This window comes from Meles meles, chromosome 1 (genome assembly GCF_922984935.1).
Source record: "Meles meles chromosome 1, mMelMel3.1 paternal haplotype, whole genome shotgun sequence".
Classification (NCBI taxonomy): domain Eukaryota; kingdom Metazoa; phylum Chordata; class Mammalia; order Carnivora; family Mustelidae; genus Meles; species Meles meles.
The window spans coordinates 160,618,470-160,637,282 of NC_060066.1; the positions used below are offsets into that span (position 1 = coordinate 160,618,470).

Genomic DNA, 18,813 nt, shown 5'->3' on the forward strand with positions numbered 1-18,813 from the left:
ACATCAACATACCTAGTCCTCTAATAGACCTCTATGGTAGGTGTCACAGCTGTTATTATTATCCTGCTTATAGGCAAGGGGATTGAAGCACATGGTGGTTTACTCAAGGTCCCAAAGCTAGCAAAAATGAAGCCAAGTTGAATCTATGTAGTCCAGCTCCAGACTCCCATGTTCTTACCTTGTTTTTATTTCAGAGACCATGGAATTCTGTAGCTGATCAAATGTCCCTCATGACAACCAGGTTCCTTCTCACCTTTAGCAAAAGTACAAGCCCCGGGAATATGTGTTTGAGGTACTGGATTCACCTCTAGCTTCACCCTGCCTGCCTGGGTTTCTCTGACTCTTCATCCCACCTGATAGTCCCCCGCTGGAGATGTCTGTTTGTAATTTACCAAAACAACCTTCTTGGAAGATGATAAGGAAATTAAAAAATAAAAATAAATAAAAAAAATTAAAATAAAAAAAATTAAAAAAAAATTAAAAAAAAAAATAAAAACAGTGATTCAGTGATACAATGTGGAATCCTCCTTAGTGGCTTGCTGTATCCCCCAGTGCCTGCTCTGTGCTCACAAAAGATTCGGAAGAACGGGAGTGAAGGAGGCAGCTCTGTCGTAACAGGAATGGGGTGCAGGTTCTCAACTAAGTGGCAGGGCTCCCTGGGGGAGTGTTGGAAAGTGCGTTGGCTGTGGGGTGACTGGTTGTCACCATATTTAGGCAGTGCTATTGGGATTTACTGGACAAGGGACAAATCTGCTGATGTCCTACAATGAGGGAGACAGCCCCACACAAATTTTATATGCTACTGAAATTTTACATAGGTAAAAAAAAAATCTCCAGAGTTACCAGAACCTAACACCTAACTCCATTTTACCCGTTTTTAAAAATTTTTTATAATTTTTATTTTTTATTAACATACAATGTTTTATTAGCCCCAGGGGGACAGGTCTGTGAATCACCAGGTTTACACACTTCACAGCACTCACCATAGCACATACCCTCACCAATGTCCATAACCCAACTACCCTCTCCCTACCCCGCTCCTCCCGGCAACCCTCAGTTTGTCATTTTACATATTTGTAAAAGGATGTTTACACAGTTTTAATACATGATGAATTTTCCAGGAATGCAACTCCCATGTAAATCAAGGGATGATTTTCAGAACTTGACTTTGACCAAGAATTTTGTTTCAGAACTTGACCAAGAATTGACTATGCCTGTAAAATATTCCATCATCAGTGACACTGTTTCTGGTGTTTGGGTCAACAGTACAATCCACCTGTATCAGTCTGCATTCATTCCTGTCACGTTCCTAATGATTCATCCTGTATATGCACACAAACATGCTCATTTAGCTTTTATCTCAAAATGTGCAATATAAAGAAAAAGTGTCAGCAGTCAATATTATTTGAGTATTGTCTTACATCTCTTACATCCAAATTTACTTATTGTTAAGTAGTAGAAAGCATCTGCCAACTTCATTATGTCTCTCGTGTAGTCACGCCTGAACACACATGACCAGGTTGAAATACATACTCTTTTTTTTTTTTTTTTGGTGGAAGTATAGTTGACATACAATGTCAGTTTCAGGAGTTCAAGATAGTGATTCAACAATTCTGTACATTACTCTATGCTCACCATGATGAATATAGTTACCCCTGGCACCATACAATTTTATTACAGCATTACTGACTATAATCCCTGTGATGAACTTTTCATCCCTGTGACTTACTTATTTTACAACAGTAAGTTGTGCTTCTTAATCCCCTTCACCTATTTCGCCCCACCCAACCCCCATCCTTCTGACAACCATGAGTTCTCTATATTTATGATTCTGTCTCTGTGGTTTTTTTTCTTTCTAAATTTTTATTTAAATTCTAGTCAGTTAACATACAGTGTAATATTGGTTTTGAGAGTAGAATTCAGTGGTTCATCACTTACATACATACATACTTACAGTGTTCATCATAACAAGTGCCTCCTTAATGCCCATCACCCATCTAGCCTATCTTGCATCTACCTCCATCAACCCTCTTTAAAGAGTCTCTTATGGTTTGTTTCTCCTCCCTTCTTTCTTTTCCCTTCCCCATGTTCATCTGTCTTGTTTCTTAAATTCCACATACGAATGAGATCCTATGGTATTTGTCTTTCTCTGACTGATTTCTTTCACTTAGTATAATACACTCTAGCTCCATCTACATTGTTGCAAATGGCAAGATTTCTTTTTTTTTGATGGCTGAGTAATATTTCATTTATATATATACTACAACTTCTTTGGGGTACTGAAAATGTCCTGTTGACTATGGTGAGGGATTATATTAAGATATATGCTTATGATTTGCATACTCTCTTTTCTATGTGAGATACAGATCAATAATTTAATTCAATAATCAGCACTGCCTTGATCAGGTCAACCTCAGAGAACTGTTTGTTTACACTATCAGTTATAATAATGTTATAGTTGATGTGACAATTTATGAGCAACAGTAATGAAATAAAAGGGGGAATTATCTACGATTAATAATTACTAATATAGAATTAAGTTGAACTCATAGTAAAAGAAAAAAAAAAGCTATGCATAGAATTCTAAAACTTTTGAAGAGGGTAATTGAACAAAGACCAAACACCAAACACCTTAGAAGAAGGGTTCTTAGGGTGCCTGGATGGTTTCATTGGTTAAGCAACCAACTCTGGATTTGGGCTCAGGTCATGATCTCAGTGTGGTGGGATTGAACCTCTCATCGGGCTCTGTACTGGGCGTGGAGCTTGCTTAAGATTCTCTCCCTCTCTCTGCTCCCATGTACCCCTGTTTGCTCTGTGAGGTTCCTCCTGGTTCATACTCAACCTAAACCTTCTCTGGTCCTGGTGACCCTTGTCTTAACCTTGGACTACATGAGGGCAGAAGGCTTTGAGCACTGACTGGCCAACAGCAAATGGAAACTTCTCTAAAAACATAAAGCTGCAAGTTGACATGATATATCCCAAGTGAATGCAGCCCTCAGAGAGCTGTGTTGTAAGGGGAACACACTTGCCAGAACCCTTTTGTGTGACCAAAAGCTCCCCCATCTACTTGTGGGATACTGAGATTTGGGTTTTCATTTTTAATTTGAGAGCACAGCTTAGTAACTGGGCTGTTCTGCTCTGAGGGGTTTTGTATTTGCTGTTGCTGTTTTTGTTGTTGTCTAAGAGAAAGGCAAGGAGGCAGGGAGAAATCTCATATTCCCTTGCCTGAATTTCAAGACCCTTATAATCTTTCCTTCAGCTAACCTTTCTAACCTCTCTCCCACTGATCCCCTGGATGGTGCCTATTAGCCAGACAAAAATCACCACCACAAAATACTGTGTGCTTTTTGTGTTTGAGTATTTGTCTGGAACTTGCCTACTTATTTCTACCTGGATGAATCAATTTTGCCTTGAGGTCTGAATTTAGTGCAGCTTCCTCTGGAAGGTTCTGCTGACTTCTTGAGGCTCCTGTGCATGCTCTTCCCTGTGCTCTCCACTGGCTACATAGCAACTCTATTTTCTATACCCTAAATCAGAACGCATGGTCTGCAGAGGAGTTGTCAACCAGTTTTGGGTATGAGTAGCTGTTTACGAGATGTTTGAAGGTGGAAATGCTGGAATTTCCCATATCAATCATTTTTCCCACTATGGAAGTGTGTCTTATATAAGATGTGCACTATGTTAAACACTCCTATACATTATTTCCTTGAATCTTCATGAAAATTCTAGTAGGTTGATGTTATTATATACTTGCTCAAGGTTATTCTAGAAATAATAAGTTGCAGAACCCAAATTCAAACCCAGCTCTGTCTGACTCTTCAGACGGGCACCCCACACTGCACAGAGCTGCTCACAGATGTGGGGAAGGGCAAGGGTGACAAGTTTAGGTTGGCTGTGGCATCCAATGTGGGGAGAAGGGGGGGGGGCGAGGAGACTGGGCCTGACCGTGGAGTTCTGTCCATGTCAGATCAGGGCATCCTGAGCTGGAGCTCTGTTCCACAAGCAACGGGAAGACCATATGTGTGAGTAAGAAGGCTTCAGGGAGCCATCTGGAAAAACAAGGTCCAGTAGGTGCTCACGAGTTTCAGAGCTGGTATAGCACAGTGGCTACAAGCAGAGTCTGGAGCCAGAAGACATGCATTTCAGTCTTGGCTTCATCACTTATGAGATGTGTGACTTTAGATAAGTTACTTGTCCTCTTTGAGGTCACTCTCTGTGCCTGTTGTTTTCATCTGCAACATGGAGATGACAGTACGTTACCTCACAGTGCTGCTGTGGAAAGCTGTCCATGCTCTTCCTCTCCAAATATGACCCTAGTCTCATTAGGAGAAAAACATCAGACATGCCCTGACTGAGGGACATTCTACAGAGTATCTGACCAGGAATCTTCAAAACCGTGAAGGTCACTGAAAACAGGGAAGGTCTGAGAAACTGTCACAACCAAGAGGAAGGTAAGGAGACGTGATGACTGAATATAATGCAGTAAGTAACCTGGATGGGATCCTGAGACAAAGGACATTAGAAAAGAAAATGAAGAAATCTGAATAAAGAATGGACTTTGTTAAAAATAACGTACCAGTATTGGTTCATTTATTGTAACAAATGTACCATGATAATGTAAGATATTTATGAGGAGAAACTGTCTATGAGGTAGATAGGAACTCTCTATACTCTCTGTGCTGGTTAATTTTATGTGTCAACTTGGCTAGGCCATGCTACCCAGTTGTTTGGTCAAACACAAGTCTAGATGAGTCTATGAAAATATTTTTTAGAAGGGATTACTGTGAAATCAGTAGACTTTGAGGAAAGCAGATAACCCTTCATAATGTGGATGAGTTTTATGCAATCAGTTGAAGGCCTTAAGAGAAAAACTGAGGTCCTCTCAGCAGAAATCTGAATAAAGGGTGGACTTGCATTCATAATTATATATCAGTGTTGGTTCGTTAATTGTGATAAATGTATCATACTAATGTAAGATGTTAATAATAGGGAAACTGGCTATGGAGTATATGGGCTATATCTCTTTACCATCTTTGCAATAATTTGGTAAATCTAGAACTGTTAGACATTTTTTTAAAAAACTTCAAAAAAAATCAGACTTGCAGAATTCAATTTTACTGGCAGAAATAGGATTTTGCTTTCAAACAGTGAAATGAGGAGCATATGCCATTATGTCCCACAATAGCATCCAGAGCCTTGCTGTAGTGACACAAAAGAATGAAAATGGATTTCTCTTTATGGATTCACACACAAAAAAATGCTTTTGTTTAGCCAATGAGTGTTTTACAGTAGAAACACTGGGCATATGGAAACAATCAAAAGGAAATACACTGGAAAGCAGAATTGTTACTTAAAAAGGACATAAAATGTGCTTCTTGTTTTTAATGGAGTAATTATTTTCATTCTTTTTTTAAAATTATTTCATTCTTTAATAATTATTCCTCTCTAGGTAGCTCTTTTTTGCAATTTTAATAAACCACCATGGTGAAAATAAAGAACTGGGAGTGGAGGTAAGGGATGTGTAGGGAAGAAAGGTCTTTGCTCTGTCTGGCAGGTCATGCTCAGAACATCAGGCAAGTTGAAGATGAAGCCGTTCATTCAGAAATATTCATTGTTCGCCTACTATATACCAAGAAGTGTCAGGCTTCTAAAATGAATAATTTACAGATGTTACCCTCAAGCATCTTATCATTGTTCAGGGTTGTAACACACACATATGCCTTATATGTGAACATATAAATTATATATTATGTATAATATATATATTATCATATTTAATATATAATATACATTTGTAATAAGGATATATAAGTTATATCCTTATATATCATGCGTGTTTAATAACTATTACTATGTAATACAATTACTATGTAACTGTAACAGTAATAACTGTTACTATGTAACTATTACATATATATCCTGCATAGATCACTCTTTCCTTCCCTTCCATAGGCAACTTTTCTATATGTTCACTATGTATCTTATATGTGTTCCTACAAAAATGTATAATACTGTTTTGTGGGCATATATCTTTAATTTATATAAATGATGAGGTGCCATATATCTCATCCCATTTTTTTTTCATCAAGCACTATGTTTTAAACATCCATTCTTAATGTTATGTGAATATATGACACATTTATAATTGCTACATAATATTCCAGGGTGAGCATATTAAGAAGAAAGAAAGAAAACAAAGGAAGGAAGGAAGGAGGAGGGAGAGAGGGAGGGAGAGTGAGAAGGAAGAAGAGAAAGGGAGAAATAGAGGGAGGAAGGAAGGAAAGAAGGAAAAAAAAGAAAGACCCATTTTTGCTGATTCCACTGTGGTGTCTAACACTCTCCTCCCAACCGCCCCCTCCTTAAGGAGGCTTCAGTTGGTTGGTGCCTTCCCTTGGGTCTAGAGTATAAGTATTCACTTACACAGGCATGATTGTCTAGGAAAGTTTCCAAGGAAGGATTCCAGCTATTTTATTAAAAAGACTGTGGGCAGCTTATTCAAAGCTGTAATTAGTGCTACTCTATAAACCCTCTCTGCCTCCTGAGAATATATCATTTCTGATTCCTACAGAACTTTATCTTCCTTGACTTCAGAAGACTGTATTAACCCTATCTTTAAAATCTACACAGTGTTTCTGAACATTAATTATGTTTCAGAATGTGTGCCAGTGCGAAAATGAAGGTGAAGTGTCTGAAAGACAGGGACAGGCCTTGTCCTGGCTGTGTCTGATGGCCTGGGTCATCTTGAACATCTTCAACCTCCTTCTGTGGTTAGAAGAGGTGCTGAAGTTATTCTTCCATTGTTTGAGTCTTAGTTCTGCAAACTTCTGGCTGTGTAACCTTGGGCAAATTACTCATGTAGGAAATGAGGTAATCAAACCATGGATGATTTCTAGGATAATTTCTAATTCAATGATTCTTTCATTCATAGATACTTTCCTGGCTCCATGCCCTTTTGATATCATTCTTCTCTCTGAACTGTCTTTTCCCCAATGTCTTCTTCTCCATTCAAGGTTCTCTCTAGGCAGCATGTTCTCTATAAAGCTTTTCCTGGAATTCAGACTTAAATAAAGAATGAAAGAGCATTAAAGATGGAATAAATGAAGGTAAGATAATCTTTTGTTTTTCTTATTAATTGATCTAATAGATAATTGTTCAAAGTGCTCACAGAGGAAATTTACAGATCAAAATGCCCATTTTAGAGAAGAAAAAGTCTAAAAGCAATAATTTAAGTTTTCACTTTAGAAAACTAGAGAAAGAAGAGCAATTTCCAACTAAATCAAGCAGAATAAAGGAAATTTTAAAAATTAGAGTGGAAAACAACAAAATTAACTGGGAAACATACAAAAATCAATGAAACATTTCCAGTCTCGTCCATGTTGCAAGCAGAGAGAGTCAAGTATCATATGGTTTCACTTATTTGTGGAGCATAACAAATGACATGGAGGACATTGGGAGATGGAGAGGAGAAGGAAGTTGAGGGAAATTGGAAGGGGAAGCGAACCATAAAAGACTATGGACTCTGAAAAACAACCTGAGGGTTTTGAAGGGGTGGGGGTGGGAGGTTGGGGGAACCAGGTGGTGGGTAATAGGGAGGGCACGTATTGCATGGAGCACTGGGTGTTGTGCCAAAACAATGAATACTGTTATGCTGAAAAAATAAATAAATAAATAAATTTTAAAAATCAATGAAACAAAAAAACTGGCTCTTTGAAAAGATTAATAACATTAATAAACCACTCGCCTAGCCAATCAGAAAAAAAAAGAGAAGACACAAATTATTGATATCAGAAATAAGGATCATGGCTACTGACACAATGAACATTGAAAGGTTAGTAAAGGAATACATTGATCAAGTAAGTTTCTTAAGGAGTAGTTCTGAGATTTGTCTGTATCAGAATTACCTGAGGGGGCCTGTTAAAATGTAAACTGCCCTGCACCGCAGTCTCACTAGATTCTGATTCTGTAGACGTGGGTTGGGTATTTTAACAAGAGCCCCAGCTGATTCTAATATAGTCTAATACAGGACCACAGGTTGAGAGTCACTTCAGAGCTCAGATGAAGGCATTAACCCTGAGTGGAGAAAAGAGAGTATCACACAGCATATGTGTGGACCAGGGGCTGGTGGAGTTTTATCTGGTGGTCTCTTTTCTTTATGAGGTAGATGATATATCTGTGAACAAGGGGCTATTTGTAGCCTCAGGGTGGTACGAGAAAGCAGTCAGGCTGGGAACAGAAGTGGCAGGAATGGAAGAAAATGCTTGCATGGAATAAAAAGGGATTTTGGAGCAACCTTGATCCTGGAAATCAAAATTGTGAAGATTTTTTGTAAAGGATGGGAAACATAACTGCCATTCAGTTTTCTATAGAGCTTAAAAGGGGAGGAGTCTGGGAAGAAAGTGAAAGAAAACAAGCTTCTAAAATTACACTTGTGAGGGTCCCAAACATCACCACCTCTCTCTGCTAAAGAGGCAGCATGGTGGAAAATGCAGAAGCCTTGAAGCGAGCCAGCTTTCCCAGCCTCTACCACTTAGTTTGTCTCTCCATGCCTGGTCTCCTCATTTGTAAGATGGAGAGAAAATAGTCTCCACCTTACGAATGAGATCACCCATGTGAAATTGTTAGCGTAATACCTATCTCACCGCAAACACCTAAGTGAACCTTAGCTTATTCACATTCTAGAAGCAACATCTTGCTTAACTTTCATACAAGAGAGCCAACTAATCTTACTTCCAACACAACTGCTTTGGTCCCCATTTTACAGGTAAAGAAACAATGTAAAAGGCAAACAAATTGTCAAAGTCCCTTCAACTAGTATTTGAGCCGACGGAAGCTGGAGACCAGGTTTCCAAACTCCAGCTACGTTGTCTGAGTATCTGCTCTGCCAGGTACTGAGAAAGGTACTTGTTAATGTGTCAGCACTTGCTGTGTGCTTCCCCTACGGAGGATAGGGAGGTTAGAGGTCAAGGCTAAATTGTAAAGAGGTCGTGAACACGAGACTAGAGAGTGGTCAGCCTGGCTCTTGCACCCCTCCTGACAGAATCTACATTAACCTGTACTGTCCTGCTTGCCTCTGAGCACTACCTGTTGGCTCTGACTAGCACCTGTGAGGGAATTAGAGCTAAATGGATCTCTGCTCTGTCAGAGAAAACTCTTTGCTTTGTGGAAAATAGGAAACAAGTACTGACAAAGCTTTAATACAAGATGAAAAGGTGTGTGGGATCTCAGGGAGGAGGGATTCCTTCCAGCTGGAAGCCCCATTTGGAGGTCCTTGAAGAAGAGTAGAACTGGGGTGTGTAGAGGAGGGGACTGGGTTGAGGGATGAGCTAAGAGACATAGGAACTTCCAAGAATATGGAATTTATTAAGCCAGTGTGTACAGAAGACTCACAGAAGGTATGATTTGAAAGGGAATTTGGGGTCTGTTTATAGGGAGTTGGAAATATGAAATGAAAGACTTTGGGCTTTAATTGGTAGCCATGAGAGTTACGTCATTATTGTTTTTTTTTTGAGTGCATCTTAAAATTAATGTTTTTTTTTTCACTTTGACCTAATTGAAGATTCACATGCAATTATAAGAAATAACAGAGATCCTGAGTAACTTTACTCAGTTTCCCTCAATGGTAACACCTTGCAAAACTATAGTCAATATTACAACGAGGATATTAACATCGATAGAATCCACTGCTCTTACTCAGATTTCCTGTTTTACTTGTACTCATCTGTGTACGTATTTAATTATATGGAATATTATCATATATGTAGGTTTATAAATGTGTAACCACAATCAAGATATATCCCAAAGATTTCCTTTTTTCCTAACAATTTTATAATTTCACATGTTATATATTAGTTCCATTATCCTCAATCAATTTTGTATGGTAAGAGATTTAGGTTCAAGTTTTTTTGTTTGCTTATGTGTTTTTGTCTATGAATGACCAATTGATCTAGCACCAATTTGTTGAAAAGATTATACTTCTGCATTGAACTGCTTTGTGCCTTTGTCAAAAATCAGCTGGGCACATCTGTGTGCCCCTATTCCTGGGCTCTCTAGTCTATTCTCTACCAATATTACACTGTCTTAATTACTGCAGCTTCATCTTAACCCTTAATATCAAAGAGTGATTCTTCTTACTTTATCCCTCTTTTTCAAGAGTGTGTTAACTATTCTAGATACTATGCCTTTCTATATAAATTTCAGAATAAGTTTGTCTATGTCTGCAGAAAGCTTACTGGGATTTTGGCAAGAACAGCATTACCTATAGATCAATTTGGAGGGAACTGACATCTTTACTAAGTTGAACCTTCTAATATATGAACATATTATGTTTCTATTTAATTTGATTTATTAGCATTTTGTAATTTCCAGCATTCAGATCCTTCATGTGTTTTGTTAAGTGCATACACAGTACTTCATTCTCCTCATAGCATTTGTAAATAATAATTGGGTTTTTAATTTTGGTTTCCATATGACCTATGTTACCATCCAAAAGCATCCTTTAATTTTTTTTTAAAGATTTCATTTATTTGAGAGAAAGAGTGAGAGAGAACATAAGTAGGGGGAGTAGCAGAGGGAGAGGGAGAAGCAGGCTCTTCACTGAGCAGGGAGGCCGATGCAGGGTCATGATCTGAGCCAGAGACAGCCACTTAATTGGAGGAGCCACCCAGGCACTCCCATCTTTTTACTTTCAACTTCCCTGTGTCATTAAATGTGAAGTGAGATGAAACTGACTTCAGTCACCCTGTAATTGGCTGGTGCTTCTTTTTGTTTGCTTGTTTTAATCTACTCTGCCAATATGCTTTTTTAATTGGTATATTTATTTACATCATTTACGTGGAAAGGTAATTCTGATATATTTGAGCTATGCCATTTTATCATTTGGTTTTTGTTTTTCCTGTTTCTCCTTTTTCACCTTCCTGGGGGTTATATTTTTCAGAATTCAATCTTAATTTACTTTTAGAGTATTTGATTATATCTCTTTGGGTAAAAATTGTTGTTCCAGGTATTACAATATACGTATGTGCCTTATCACAATCTGCTGGTATCAGTATTTTACCACTTCAAGTGAAGTATGGAAACATTACTTCTATTTAGGTCCCTTTGCCTTCCCCAATTTTTAATATTATTACCTTGAGTATCAGATGTTTCAGTCATAAATATGATTGTAAAAACTCATGGCACAGATATAATATTTACCCCAGTTTTTTACCTATTCTAAGATTCTACTTTCCTTTCTAAAATTTCATGTTATTCTCCACTATCATATCTTCCTTTAGTCCTTTTTTTATTCCTTTTTAAAAGATTTTATTTATTTGAGAGAGAGAGAGCACAAGCACAGGGAGCAGCAGGAGTGGGAGAAGCAGACTCCCCACTGAGCAGGGAGCCAGTGTGGGACTCTATCCCAGGATTAGATAAGATTAAATAAAAAGATCCTGACACTTCCAAAGGTCATTGTTAAAATGCTCGGACTGTGGATTTACGGACTGTCTTGTGTAGTAGCTCCTTGAATGCTCCCCACAATTGTTTTTCATAGGTATTACTTCCCATTCTGCAGAAAAGTGATTTCCCCAAGATATAGCTCAAAGGCATATTAAGGTATATTCAAAAGAAGAGAAAAAATATATAAATATTCTAAGTGAAATTTTCTGCCTTTAAAGCATGTGCCCTAGATCTCTCCAACATGAATGTGCTTTGGGGTAAAAATAAAAAAGCCATGGAAAATTTTTTTACTAATGAACCAGAAATAGCATGTCATATTAATGACATACAATGACAGCACCAGAAAAAGAGTAAGACTTGAAGTTAGGAAAAGTCGGTTTGGGCCTACGCCCATCATTTATGAGCTCTGTAACCTTGAACAAGTCATTTTACCTGCTATATCAGTCCTTCTTTGGCAAACAAGAAACAAATTTGAAAGCAAATCACAAATTTCTTTGTGTACCAAATGACTACAAACTTCCTGGCATAAAATAATGCCCAAATACAGGACCTGCAATCTCGGAGGTGAGAAGTCTGGATGGTCTCTGCTTAATCAAGGATGAAATCAAGTTGTTGACTGGTCTGTGGTCTTCTGTGAAGTTTCTAGAGAACAATCTGCTTTCAAGTTCATGTGGGTTGTTGGAGAAGTCCAGCTGTTAGCAGTTGTAGGACTGAGGTCCATATTTTCTTGTTGGCTCTCTACTTCTAGAGGCTGCCCACATTCCTACTCAATTTGCTTACAAAGCTTTTGTGATGATCAAATAAAACCTGTTGTACCAATAGTAGTGAGGAATGTGGCCGCTGCTTAAGGCTGCTGGGTTTAGAGACCATCCCTCAACCTTCTTCCATAGAACCTGTCTAAACCACAGGTAATCCTCCCAGGAAGCAGGTTCTGAAGTCTCTTATAACAGTTGTGTTAGTTGAGACTTCTGGAGGGACAAAAACCGCGTTTTGTGGTGGACAAATGTTTACTGAGGAAAGTGGATCAGATTCTATGAAGTGCCTGGCACTAGTGGTGGGGAGAATTCTAAGTGACCGTTCTGCACTGAGGAGAAGGCAGCGAGGCTTGGGAAGGGCTAACCCCACAGTCATGAAAGGGCACAGAAGTGAAGGATGCCTGCACCAAACTAGAAGTGCAAATTCCAGAAGCATACACACCTGAATGGCCAGCGTCTATGAACCCAGGACCTCCCCATCATTGCCCCCTGGCTGGGGGTTCAGGTCCTCTCACGTGGGGACACTGGGCACACCCCCCTCAAATCCTTCCTCTGCAGAAGGTGCAAATAGTGCTGTCAAGCCTGTGCCCTTAGGCTCTGGAGCTCCAGGCTCATCCCGCAGTTCCCACAGTTCGCCCCCACCCCCCCCCACCCCCCCACCCCCGCGCCCCTCAGCTCACAGGTAGCCTCTGACTGGCTCCCGAGGCTGTGATTGGTCTTTCTGTTGACACTGCCCACCCTCCCCTCACCCCCCACCAATGCAGACTCCAGAAGCGGTGAATTTGCCTGCCTGCGCACTCAGTTGCCACCATCGCTAAGGCCGACTTTGGGAGCAGTGAATTTGCCCGCTAGCGCACTTGTTCCTGCGTTGGAGAAAGGTAAAAGCTGTATTCCGCTTTTATTAGGGGCCACTCCAAAGTGAGATGTAGTGGGTAAACGGTCTGGGTTGCTGTGGGTGAGAATGGGAGGCCTAGATGTTGTGGAGGTGGCTATCTGTCCCTCGATTTCCCGGGGACAGTCCCTGTAGGCAATCGGTCTCTACGGCACCGGAACAGAGAGAATCCTGGCCCCGTGGACTCCCTGGACACTCTGTCCTTACCTCCATTATCACTGAACCGGGTGTTTGGGTGTCTCCAAGCAACAGCAATTGACAAGTGGCCAGCGGGGTTCGAGGTTAGGCTTTACTGGGGCTTATGCTCCAGTACAAGGGAGACGGCACAACAGCACAAGGAGAGGAATCCTCAGGCTGACGCGCCGGGGAGAGGTCAGGGAGAATTTTTTAGAGAAACTTAGATGGGAAAAGGGGGACTCGAAACACACAGAAGCAGGAATTTATTAGCACCTGTGCACTTATTATCCTTCTTCATACCTAACACATCTAATTAACACGATAAATCTCCACCCCTGGGCATGATTTTTAGTATCGTAAAGAGGACAACGGTCAATGAAAGGACAGCAATGGGGGCCATCTTGGTGCAGACCGATTGGGTCTTCCCCAGTCTTGATATCATAGCCCTCCCTTCCGTAAATGTCCTGCCTCCGCCTTTCTCGAGACATCTCCCCACTCAAGGGGCATAGGTTTCAGCTACCAAGGAATGCTGGGTTTCTCCCTCAGGATTAAGGGGACCCACTCTGTCTCAGGTTGGCGGGCTGTCCATCCTTTCAGCTTCTCATTCTGTATTTAGATCGGAGTAGTGTGGTGTGAAAGAAAACGGATGTGTGGTTACTGGGCAGTAAGCATAAGGCATCATAAGGAAGTATGAAAGCCTCTCCTCCCTGCTCACACTGCCTTTTGTGGCGCCTGGGATGGGCACTGAACCTGGTTCTGCTTCAGAGGAGGGAGGGAGATGGGCTTGGGGAGTGATCCTAGACACTCAGGAGTATCCCCAGGGAGCGGCTAGACAAGGAGACTCGGGGACACCCTTCTAAGTTCGAACTCCCGTCTCACTCTTCCGTTCTTTCTCCCTAAGAATCTTTTGCTCCTGGGTAAGTGCTAATAACTTTCACGCTCCTCTCCCCGCCAGTTCCTGCAATGGGCAATAATTGCTTTGGCTTTAAGAAATGGCCGATTCGGCGACTGCGGCCTCTGCCCATCCTGATTATCATCCCTGCCCTCATGCCCCAGAACAAGAACAAAGACTGCTGCATTGTGCTTGGCACCGCTGGCGTGGGCAAGAGCGTGTCAGTGCAGAGGTGGGTGCGTGGCAACTTTCACGATGCGTATCTGCCAACCATCGCAGATACCAACTGCCATGTGCTGAGCTCCAACCACTACGACGGGGCGCTGCACAGCACCAAAACCACCAGCAGCCCCCCCTACCCGGGTCTGCAGCGCCTCGCCGTTGCTAGGGGCCCTGCTGTCTTCCTGGTTTACTCCGCCACCAAGAAGCAAACCCTGGAGGAGTTGAAGCCTTTCTTTAAACTGATCTACAAAGTTAAAGACAACACCTTGCATAAATACCCTATCGTTTTGGTGGACAGCAAATGCCAAGAAAGCCGCTGGGAGTCTACAGTAAGTGAGCACACTGCCTGCGCATTGGAGTGGAACTGCGCCTTCTTGGAGACCTCCGCTGAGATGGCTGTCAGTGTGCAGGAGATATTTCACATGCTGCCGAGCCAGGAGAAGATGCCTGCCACCTGCCTTCACCATCCCCAGAAGAAATCCCTGATGCCGGAGACCGCGGAGAAGCTGCTTAACAAGTGCATCATCATGTGAGCCCCAGGGTCCTAGGATCCCGACATTCTTCCCTTACAGTGTGCAGAAAACACGGAGCGGTCCCAGTGTAATGTGTTACCTGTGTGTGAACGACTTCCGTGCTGTGTTTGGGTAACAACTAGGTGCCAAGGAGGACAGGAAAAAAAAGGAGCGCTATGCATTTAAAGACTACTTGTATAGACGTTAGAGATTAATATTTGAAATAGAGAATGAAATGTTTGAAAGGAATTGAAAGAGGCCACTGCTCTTCTTGTAGCTCTAATTATCGTGTGTTATTTTAAAACATTCCAAGTCCTATAAAATTGCCATTGTGTATTTAATTGTTAAAAAAAATGTGTTTTGGGGGTACATGGGTGGCTCAGTCCTTAAGCATCTGCCTTGGCCTAGGTTATGATCCCAGGACCCTGGGATGGAGTCCCACGTTGGGCTCCCTGCTCAGTGGAGAGCCTGCTTCTCCCTCTCCCACTCCCCCCGCTTGTGTTCCCTCTCTCACTGTCTCTCTCTGTCAAATAAATAAAATATTTTAAAAATGTGGTTTTGCCACCAAAACTGGCAGGTGAATTTCAAACAGACGTGTTAAACAAGTTAAACAAATGCGGAACATTGAGGGCGGGGGCAGGGAAAATGGGGAAAGTGGAACTTGCTTACTAAATGTGTGCTGGTTGTTTTCAAAGTCATTTAAAAATGTTTGGATATTCCATGTAGCAGTTTTTGTGACTCAAATAAAGCTTTTCCTGCATGCAATCAGCTTTATAATGTCTTTTTCACTGGTCAACGACAAAAATACCCATTGCATTAAAATTTCAACCACATCTGGGTGAGGTTTCTAATAAGAACTTGAGGCACATTCCCTCCTGAAATTAGCCAGTGTGGGCAGGGGTGCAGTTAAAGGGTCCCTGTGATGCAGAGCTGGTCTGTATCCATAACCATGCCTAGGCTGACATCTGGAAGAACTCCAGACATCTCTGAAAAGGGTGCTTTCTCTCTTGCTATCTTGGAGATGGTGGAAAGCAAGCCTCACCTTTGATCGCCTCAAAGTCTTCCCTCAAGAAATTCTGGATATGGGACGTGGGGAGAGAGACGAAAAGTAAGGGAAGAAATGGTGGAATGTGAAATTCAAGAAATTCCTCCTTAAGGGAGTTTTTTTTAAAAAAAGATTAATTTTATATTTGAACATACTTTTTTGAGTAAGGGAATACCTACCTATACATATCTTTTCGAGCGGGATTTTTTAAATTGGGGGAAGGAGTTTCTTGATTTGGTGACTTTTTTGCCATGAAATATTTATTATTGAACAAATATCACTGAATAATTTTTGTTTTTTAAAAATTTTTAATGCTTTATTTTAGAGAGAGAGACAGCACAAGTGTGAGGGTGAGAGGGAGAGAGAGACACTGTCAAGCAGACTCCAGGCTGAGCATGGAGCCCCATGCTGAGTTTGATCCCAGGGTCCTGGGATCATGACCTGAGCTGAAACCAAGAGTCAGACGCTTAACCAACAGCACCCACCTGGGCATGCCAATTTTTGTGTTTTAAAAGTAGTTTCCTATAGCTTGATTTTTAGGGAAAAAGCACACTATTGAGAAGTACTCATAAACACAAGGCAATTTGGGGGAAGATCTATTTGCAGATATACAAGAGGATAATAAGTTGCATTTTGGATAACACAGTTGTTTGGATAGCCAAGTGGAACTTTCCAGTGGGAATTAGACTGGGGCTAGGTGCTGGAGACAATGATTGTGAGTTTTCAGCATAGAGCTGGTAGCAAGGCTGTGCAGGGAGAAAATGAGGCAAGATAAATGGGTTTAGGGCAGAATTCTGAGCAACACAAGCACATTAGAAAGCTACTGACCTAGAGGAAACTGCAAATGACACTTAGAAGTGACCAAATGAGGAAACTCACAATGTGCAATAGCACACTGGAGAAATGAGTTTCAAAGACGAGCATGTAATGTACTCTATCATAGCAAAAATTTCTTAGAAGCTGAATAAGATGAGGATTAGAAAGCCTTGCTCATATTTAGCAGTTAGGAGATTTCTGGTTTCAGAAAAGATAGAGTAGTCCCTCTATTCCCCCCAGGTACTACTTCTTACAACTAAAATAACTCTGGACATAACATAATAAAGAAGCAAAGGAAAGCACTTAAAGGTGGAAAGCAATGAACTGCCTAGGAACCTGGGGATGTGAGGAACAGCATGATGGTGATTTGGGTTTTCTTATTGTCCATCCAGGACAATGGATGCAGAATGCCTCCAGGTCAGAGCTGCCAAAAGGTGCAGACCAAAAACACCAAAATGGGGCACATTTTCCCTAGCCAAAGCACCAGGAAAAGAGTGGTTTAATAATAGAAAACCTTCTTGATGATACGTACCCAAACATCAAATGACATGAGCAAAACCCCTGCTCTTCTCCCCACCCACCTGCCCCTTCCCCCCAGGGAAAACTGGTTTTCCACCTCATTACTCCCTGCCCTGCAGAGGCAGATGGTAGTTTCCTGATGTCCCCTCCTGGTGCTGGACACCAGGACAGTGCAGGGAGTCAATCTCTACCCTAGAGCATCAGGTCCCCCAACACTTTCCCCACTGGAAGATCGATGTCCCTGGGGCTGAGCAGGGACTTCCTGCTCTTTGTCCCCTGTCAGCAGGTGTTTGGTTGGCAGGGAGCTGACCCTCCATCTCCACCTATCAGCAGTGAGGCTGAATGACATGGTGTGGAACAGAGCAAGCCAAGGGTCTACTTCCCCCCCAGCCCACCTGCACCTTCATGAGTCTCTGCTCCTCTGTCCATAATCAAAAGTTTGGGACACGATGATCACTTCGGTCTCTCCCAAAAAGTCCTAAGTGAGAAAATTTACATATTACTGCTTGGATGGGAGCAGGGTGGATATAAACCATTCTAACCATTCTCTGCACTAAGAGTGTTATTCAAAGGAGCTAGAAGCTATATCTTCTAGTTTTGCACCATCCAACATCATAGCCTCTGGCCTTGTGTGATGTCGGCACTTAAATGGTGGCTAGTCCAAATTGAGATGTATTGCAAGCATAAAATAGACTCTGGACTTAACTACAGAAGGAGCAATGTAGACAAGCTTATATATTTTTAAATTTATTGCATGTTGAAATGATAGTTTTTTAGGTAGGTTGGGTTAAGTGACATATATTATTTAAATTAATTTGATGTTTCTTTCTAGTTTTTTTTAAACTTTATTTTTAAGCAATCTCCACACCCAAAATGTGGCTTGAACTCACAGCTCTGAGACTAAGGGTCATGTGTTTTACTGACTGTGCCATCTAGGCACCCCTCTTTCTACTTCATTAAATGTGGCTACCAGAGGGGTTTCTAGGTGGCAGAGTCAGTTAAGCATCTGGTCTTGGTTTTGACTCAGGTCAAGATCTCAGGGTCCTGAGATCAGCCTCCATGCTCAGCGTGGAGTCTGCTTAAGACTCCCTCTGCCCCCTTCACCCCCACTAGTGTGCTCTTGCTCTCTTGCTCTTTCTAAAATAAATCTATATTTAAAAATGATGTGGCTACCAGAATATTTAAAATTATATTTGTAGCTCATCTTTATGTCCTACATATCTTCTGAGTAGGCAGTGTTCAGAGTGGCTATCGAAACTAATTTCTTTTTTTTTATTTAAATTTTTTAATTTAAATTTAATTTAGCCAGCATATAGTACAACATTAGTCGCAACTAATTTCCATTTTGAATTTGATTATATACATAGCCAGGATCAACAATCAAGAATCGAAAAATGTTAGCATGTATATAAAATAATATGTGTCGTCAGATGTCTAAGTAACTTCATGAAATTCAAGATTAACAGAATGGAACAAAATCCACTGAGATGTATGCTTGCATATAAATTAATTTGAATAGTACATCTATCAGCTACATTTATAAACCC

At 41.0% G+C, this 18,813-nt stretch overlaps 1 protein-coding gene across 1 annotated transcript; it reads left to right on the forward strand.

The window, feature by feature from the left end:
• Positions 1 to 14,223: 14,223 nt before the first annotated feature.
• On the forward strand, positions 14,224 to 14,952 carry DIRAS3 (DIRAS family GTPase 3). Its single transcript, XM_045999661.1, has one exon. It carries the CDS (start codon positions 14,224 to 14,226, stop codon positions 14,905 to 14,907), a length of 684 nt encoding a protein of 227 aa, XP_045855617.1. The 3' UTR covers positions 14,908 to 14,952.
• The last annotated feature ends 3,861 nt before the right edge of the window (positions 14,953 to 18,813 follow it).

Bases quoted from the DNA above. Each gene is read 5' to 3' on its own strand.
- DIRAS3 (XM_045999661.1), top strand. From the start codon at position 14,224: ATGGGCAATAATTGCTTTGGCTTTAAGAAATGGCCGATTCGGCGACTG.